Source organism: Osmia bicornis, chromosome 14 (assembly GCF_907164935.1).
Source record: "Osmia bicornis bicornis chromosome 14, iOsmBic2.1, whole genome shotgun sequence".
In the NCBI taxonomy this organism is placed as follows: domain Eukaryota; kingdom Metazoa; phylum Arthropoda; class Insecta; order Hymenoptera; family Megachilidae; genus Osmia; species Osmia bicornis.
Window position 1 is genome coordinate 8,848,722 of NC_060229.1, and position 7,817 is coordinate 8,856,538.

The following is a 7,817-nucleotide window of genomic DNA, read 5'->3' on the forward strand; positions in this document are numbered from 1 at the left end:
CGAATCTTTTATCGACGCGGTAGAATTATCGACGTATATTCTGAAGTATATAAATTTTTGTTAAACGTAAATATTAATAATATAAAGATTCTGTTAGTTATTAAATATAAATTAATTATTGAAATCAATGTAGTACAAAAATAAATAAAACGAATTTGGTAATTATATAAAAACGAAAAAAAAAATGAATAAATATATTAATAAATATTAATTATTAAATTTCTCTTGTTCATTCTTCTTGTAGGATGTTCACACTTGTAGTCAATGAGATAACGTAAAACAAATTTAATTCTTTCATTTACAATGAAAATCAAGTTGTCGCCAAATTTCACTATCACATTCATTCAATATCATATAGTCAAAACTTACATGTAACCGTTAACAGCTCGTAAACACAGTTCGATACCATTGTCTACAATATTCGTCATCAGCGTATAAAAGACGTACATTACTGAATTTTAAAGAATAGGGGTGATTACTTTTCCGAACTTCATCCACAATGCGAACGGATTATTTTCTTTTTATTTATGAACGTCTTTTTGTTCACAGAAATATGAAAGACATCGTTGAAAACAAATGAACGGAAGTTTAATTCAAACTTCAGTGAAAAAGGTTATATACTGCATGATTCGAAAACATGCATGTTACATCCTCCTTTTTCTTTCAGAGAAGCGAAAATTATGAACGCGTTTGCTGCAGATGCAGCCAACAGCTGCAGCACAAGTGCGAACACGCAGCAGGAACGGGACAGGGGAGGTTTGCGTTGCTGCAGCAACAGCTCGCTGGTTAAAACGTAAGTGTCGAAACGCTCTCGACTTGACCCCCGCGAAGACGTTGGAGTCGGGAGGGGAGTGCTGACTGGTACTCCTCCGAAAAAGTGTAAAAATACCAATCAGCGTCCCCCTTGAGGTATGGGCCCACCCTCTCTAGCGCCCTTGGCGCGTCTTCGTCTAGAAAGGGTGGGGCGAGACCGATGTCACTGAGAGGACCCCGAAAGTCCGACAACACCGCGGTTTTTCCTCCAGGCGAACATTTGTCGACCAGAAGGTACCGTACGTCCGGAAGTGACCATTCTGTATTCGCCCTTCGGAATAACCGAGTTTATGACAGGGAGACGACTGGAGGACAAAAAGAAAATTAAATTGCGAATACAAAGAAGAAATCGAGAAACTAAATTGAAAGAAAAAACCTTGAAATGTCCTAGCTCAAACAACCTAATGGTCCCGTCATAAACTAACTTTCGAAATCATCGTGCAGATGTTCCGTCGAACGGAACATGCTCCCCCCGTTGAGAGACCATGTCTATCAAGATGTGAAATGCTCTTGATCCGCTGACGAAACTCGATCGGGCGTAGACGGAGGGTCCTCTTCTTCGATTGGAAGAGGTTCCATCTTCTTCACATTCCGTCGGTATGTTCCGTGGCTGGTTCGAACTGTAACGGCTCGAATGATCCCGTCCGTTCCGGGATGAGTGGTCTCCACTCGGCCGAGCTGCCAGGCCAGCGGCGGAAGATGATCCTCCCTCAGCACCACTATGGTCCCTTCTTGGATGTGGTGGCCCCGGATGTCCACTTGTGTCGTAAATTCAGGTGGTTCACGTACTCTTTGTGCCACCTGGTACAGAAATGCTGTTTGACCTTCTGTATATGCTGCCAGGTGGACAGCCGATTGGTTGGTGTTTCACTGAAATCAGTCTCAGTAATGCTCGTCAAGGAATTACCGATAAGGAAATGCCCAGGAGTCAGCGCTAATGGGTCGTTTGGGTCTGTAGAGAGAGGAGTGAGGGGGCGTGAATTTAGTATTGCCTCGATCTCGATTACTAACGTATTAAATTGTTCGAGGGTGAACAATTCTTCGCCTGCCACCCGTTTGAAGAGGTGCTTAAATGATTTCACGGCGGCTTCCCATAAACCGTCCGAAATGAGGAGATAACGCTGGAATGAAGTGCCACGAGATCGCTTTGTCCGTCACGAATCTCTGCACTTGTTCGTTCTTTGATAATGACCGATGTATAGCGCCGTCAGTTCATTATCTGCGCCAACAAAATTTGTTCCGTTGTCGGAATATATGTGTCGACAAAGTCCGCGCCGTGCAATAAACCGTTTGATGGCCGCGATGAATGCCTCGGTAGTTAAGTCGGTCACTACTTCGAGATGCACTGCCTTAGGTCGCAAAGCAGGTAAAAATTGCCACGTAAACCTTTATGCGAGCTCGGTTCCGATAGCGCCGTTCCTTTACGTAGAAGGGCCCACAATAGTCTACGCCGCAGGTATAGAAAGGCCGGTTTGCGGTGAACACGCGCCGCTGGTAGATTGCCCATGATGTAGTTGACGGCAGGTGGTTTGACCCGAAAGCACCTGACGCAGCGCCGAATAATCTTCCGTCGTTGTATTTGTTCCCATCGATAGGCCAATACATTGTGTCGCACATCATAAAGTGTTGTCGTTACAACCTGCGTGTGATTTTGAATGTGAGCATCGCGTATAATGAGGTCGGTCACATGGTTCCCCTTCGGCAACAAAAAGGGGGTTTTTGGGAGAACGATACCTCGAGTGTTGCAGGCGTCCTCCAACACGTATACCCCTGCCATCGAGGAAATGATAAGCGACCGAAGTTGGCTCTTCGGATGCATTTTACCGTCTCGAGGTCCTTATATCCTTTTCAACCAAGTTGCTTGGACTAGCTTGACGATGCGCAGCCCTGCCTCTTGAATCTCTTCGACGGTCAGAGGTCCAACGGTGCGATGACGGAAACGGAGCAATACGCGACGATTCGCGTAAGTCTTTTAATGCGTCGCTCCGAACGATTGAGGTTCACGAGACACGTAACCCCTTTAATTCGGGCACCTAACTTGCGAAAGTAAGTTTTGATTCTGGCCACCTTGCTTGATGGGTTACGAGCCAGTTCGGACCGTGGAACCAGAACCGCGTTATAGTGAAATTGCGCAGGCATGACTCCTCGCGAGATCAAATCAGCCGGATTGTGTTCTGATTTGACGTGTCGCCACATTTTATGGTGGTTTGTCCTGTATGTCGGCCACGCGATTGGCCACGAACGTTTTTAGCATGCAAGGTTGTTTATTGGATCCATATGAGGACTATGGTGAATCGGTCCATAAAGAAAACCTCCTGGATATCGCACGAAATTGCACGCCGAACGGCGCGTACAAAGATGCTAAAGTGCGGCACCACACATTCCAAACGCGCGAGCGTGATTGTTTTTAACGGGGCGACCCGGATTTTGCGCAAAGTAGATGGGTTTTCGATAGGTTCCATCTTGTCTATTGTGCGTACGTATAGACAGCTCCGTATGCGCGCTCGCTGGAATCACAAAATCCGGGAGCTCGATGCGATGTCACGTGACGATTGCACTCCATGTGGTGGAGCGCTTGTTAATTTGTCGCGTATGTGACCCATTCGGTGTGGAGGCCTGGCGGGAAGCGATTCGTTTCCAGTCAACCTTTAATTGCCAAGAAGCCGCTGCATTAGGAGCTTGGCGGTGATTTGTGACGGGTCCAAGAAGTCCTAGGGGCCGAATATGTAGCGATTGGTTGACAGAATGGTACGCTTGCTGATCTTATCGTTTACTGGAATTTCGACCGTTACCGGATGGTGTCGTTTCTCGCGGTCCAGCATAGCCCTAACTCTTCATCACGGCGGCGTCACCCAGGATCTTCGGATGGATCTGGTCCTTCGCTGGGTCCCTTGAGAAGGTCAGGTTCGGTTAGAGGCCCACTGACGATACTGAGCCCTCCTCCCTTGAGCCATCTCGCTAATTCGCGTTTAGGATGCGTCTCGCTTCTTGCACCGTGTTAGCATCCGTAAGAAGATCGTCATCGTACATATCTCGCTTAGAAATGACTGCTGCTTCCGGATACGCGTGTTGTTCGTCGTCCGCGAGCTGATGTACGCATCGAATAGCTAAAAATGGAGCCGATGAGAGTCCGAATGTGACCACGTTTATTTCGTACGTTTTTACGATGCCGTTTTTGTCTCTCCATAGAATACGCTGATATGCGCGGTCCTCCGGACGAACGAGGAATCTGGCGATACATTTTCTCAATGTCCCCGGTGATTACGTATGCGTAAGTTCGAAATCTTAACAATAGCGAAAACAGATCGTCTTGTATTGTAGGGCCGGTCATTAACGCGTCGTTTAACGATATACCGCTGCTAGATTTCGCCGAACCGTCGAAAACAACCCGAACCTTCGTTGTGGCGCTAGAAAGTTTTATAACGGCATCGTGCGGCAGGTAGAAGCCAGGCGCGTCGAACTTCTCTACCTGCGCCATGTGTCCGAGCACAAGGTATTCGTCTATTACCGCGGTATATTGTTCTTTCAAAATCGGGGTTACGCTCCAATTTTCGCTCGAGGAGAAAAGACGATTCAGGGCTCGCGACCGAGCTTCCCCTAATTTGTCCTTCTTTTCGTTAAATGGTAACGCAAACCATGTATCGTCCGGATTCACGTCACGTTGCAACTGTTTTCACTGAAATAGTCCTCACACTCACGTTCTTCGGATGAAGGATGTTGCGCGCGTGGTCCCTCCTCCACTTCCCAGAATCGTTGAAGATTGAAGATCTAAATTCGCGAAAAATGTTCTATGAGCCGCGCGTGTGGGTCGCAGTTGGGGACGTTCCCGCCGATGATCCAACCCAGGTTGCGTCTTCTGGAGGACCAAGTCTCGTCCGTTCGTCCGGTCAGAGAGATCGTATTGGCCGATGCTGAGACATGACAACGCTGGACCGGTGCCTATTAGCATGTCGACCTTTCCCGGCTGATGGAAATATGGATCTGCCAATTTAATATTTTGCAGGATCCGCCAAGTTTCGACCGGTCTATCGGTGCGTCCGGTATCCTGTCCGAAATTTGAGGATCGTGAAGAACGTGAGCTTTCGTTCGTAATTTGACAATCTCGATTTCATGATTGTCGAAACCATTTGTTTGCCACGGTATTCACCTGGTTAAGCCGCTGAATTGCCACGGATGCCCGCGTCGATGGCAAACGTAGTTTTCTGTGCGAGATCCTCCGTGATAAAGTTGGCGTTAGAACAGGTGTCGACCAGTGTGCGGCAGCGAAAGGGTCGCCTGTCGTTGTCCAATACCTCAACGATTGCGGGTCGCCAATAATCCGTTCGTTTGTTCGTCCGAGTCCGAGGAGGTGCCTGTTTGACTTGATGATGATCGTCCGGTAGGCTTCGCACATTGCCATGTTTTCCGGATGTTCGTCTTGAGAGCGCAGGCATCTTGATGGAGTTTAGTGTTGTGATCCCATGACAAACGCGACACTTCCCCCCTTGCAGCTCCGTTGCGTGGTCAGTTTGAAGGCAATTGAGACAAAGGCTGGCCTTACGTGCAGCCTGTAATCTGTCTTTACACCGCCATATCCAAAAGTGCTGGCATTGAAACGCTGGATGGAACCGAGTTGCAAAGCTTGCAGCTTGTTCCGGAGGCTGCGACGAATGTTTCGTCTATTCGTTCGCGGCGATAAGGGGTTTTTTTTCGCAAGCGTTGGCGTTTTGTCTCGAAAACGTTGACGATTCTTCGAGGGTGTTTGACTCGATGGCGGCGTTATTCGTCGATGAAGCCCGATGAGCGTTTGAAATCGGAGCCTGATGTGGGGGCTGACGAATTTTTCGTTCCTGCAACGATGGGACGCGTTGCGGAGAGGCCGAAAGATGTCCGCGATTTTCGGCATCGTTGTGTCAGACAGTGTTTGTTCCCATTCTCTTTTCGTGCGCGACCCATTTTCGATATCGCGATGCTGGTCAATAAATCATTCGCGATATCCTCCCATGATCTTCCCATGCGTGCAAGGAACGAATCTGGGATTGCATATGATTCACCAAATCGCAATCGCTTCGGCCGTATCGTCATGCTCGCGGGTCATCGCGAAGTAACGCGGAATGTCGGAGGACGAGCGCGCGCGTGTTGTCGTACGTCTCGATCAACTGGTCCCAAGCCGCCCTGTAATTATCCTCGCTGATCGTGAAGGATTCGATGGCGGACTCAGCCTGCCACGACAATGATAGACGTAGATAATGCAACTTTTGAATGTCGCTCAGTCCCGGATGCGCGTGTATCAATGGGTCTGGAAAGCGTCCTTGAACGCGATCCATTTCTCTAGTCGACCATCGAACTTTGGTAAATCGATCTTCGGGAGATAGACTCCGATCGCGGCTGAAGATTTGCCGATGTGGGCGATTCGTTTCGCGGTTCTCGGTGCGGTTGAAGCAGCATGTATCGCGGACTGCTTCAGCTTCTTGTAACAGCGTAATGGCCGTAGCTATTACGTCGTCGTATTGTTTCTGTAACCGCTTCGCGTTCCGCTTCCGTTTGTTCGAAATTTTCATAATCCCTAACTCGTCCTGGATTTCATTGAATCCTTCAAACTGGTTTCCGCAACCGTTCGAATGCGTTCGCGGAGTTTAAACGCGCTCCTTTGCTGATCTGATAAGTTTCGAGCGACTTACTGATAATCGTGATTTGCGCTTTGAACGTGCGGCGCTAGTGTTGGTTTTCATTAGGTCGAATCGTCGGCAGTTAGGTCGTGAATCGGGATTCGTGAGTTGACGTTTGGTGGCATTTACGTACGTAGTGAGATCGAGTGAAGGAGGAAATAGTAAAGAGGGAAACAATCGGCAATTCTCAACGACCTACCTTGACTGATGCGATGCCGGTCGCTGGTTGGAATTGTCCTGGGCAGGTATGGATGCTGCTGACCCAATTAATGTGCTCCCAGCTTGATTCCTCTGGACCTTGGTCCTTCGTCCCCTGCCACACAAACCTCTGAGTTGCTCCTTGTAAATTTGTTGTATCCAACAGATCCTTTAGCCACTGTTTGTGGATCACGATTGCACTGTTTGTCCGTAGATCGTGGAATCCGGCTCGAAGGACCATATTTACGTTGGCAACTGTCGCGTTTCGTTGCCTCGTCGCGAACACCCACGCGGATTCCTTCCTCCGTTGAGGTTTTAAGTCTCAACGTTCCTTTAGAGTTCGTCCGATGGTCGCGACGCGGGTTTTTTAAACTTTCGTTTATAAAACGCCTATTTCGATTCGGGTCTCCGAACGATTGAGACCAGAGAATTTTAAAGAATGTATTGTAAGACGTTTTCGATCGCTGGTTAAAACGTAAGTGTCGAGACGCTCTCGACTTGACCCCCGCGAAGACGTTGGAGTCGGGAGGGAGTGCTGACTGGTACTCACTCGAAAAAAAGCGTAAAAATACCAATCAGCGTCCCCCTTGAGGTATGGGCCCACCCTCTCTAGCGCCCTTGGCGCGTCTTCGTCTAGAAAGGGTGGGGCGAGACCGATGTCACTGAGAGGACCCCGAAAGTCCGACAACACCGCGGTTTTTCCTCCAGGCGAACATTTGTCGACCAGAAGGTAACCGTACGTCCGGAAGTGACCATTCTGTATTCACCCTTCGGGAATAACCGAGTTTATGACAGGGAAACGGCTGGAGGACAAAAAGAAAATTAAATTGCGAATACAAAGAAGAAATCGAGAAACTAAATTGAAAGAAAAAACTTTGAAATGTCCTAGCTCAAACAGCCTAATGGTCCCGTCATAAACTAACTTTTGAAATCCTCGTGCAGATGTTCCATCGAACGGAACAAAATATTTTTCAACAAAAAAAAAACCGACTTCGAAATGCACTAAAACGTGTAAAATAATTTCTATATCATTTACACCAGTATTCCACAGCTATTAATAAAATCTACTTAATCATTAAATAGGATACTAAATACATTTCAACCTTTTCAGAGGCGGCGCAAAATAAAAAAAAAAAAATATACGATCCTGCTAATAAC

At 47.7% G+C, this 7,817-nt stretch overlaps 1 protein-coding gene across 1 annotated transcript; it reads right to left on the bottom strand.

Annotated features, from left to right (window-relative positions):
- Positions 1–1,305: 1,305 nt before the first annotated feature.
- Positions 1,306–6,900, bottom strand: LOC123988488. The gene is given in 3 exon segments (XM_046288746.1): positions 1,306–1,559; positions 1,562–1,934; positions 6,661–6,900. Coding segments are annotated over 3 exon segments (867 nt in total).
- Between the last annotated feature and the right edge of the window lie 917 nt (positions 6,901–7,817).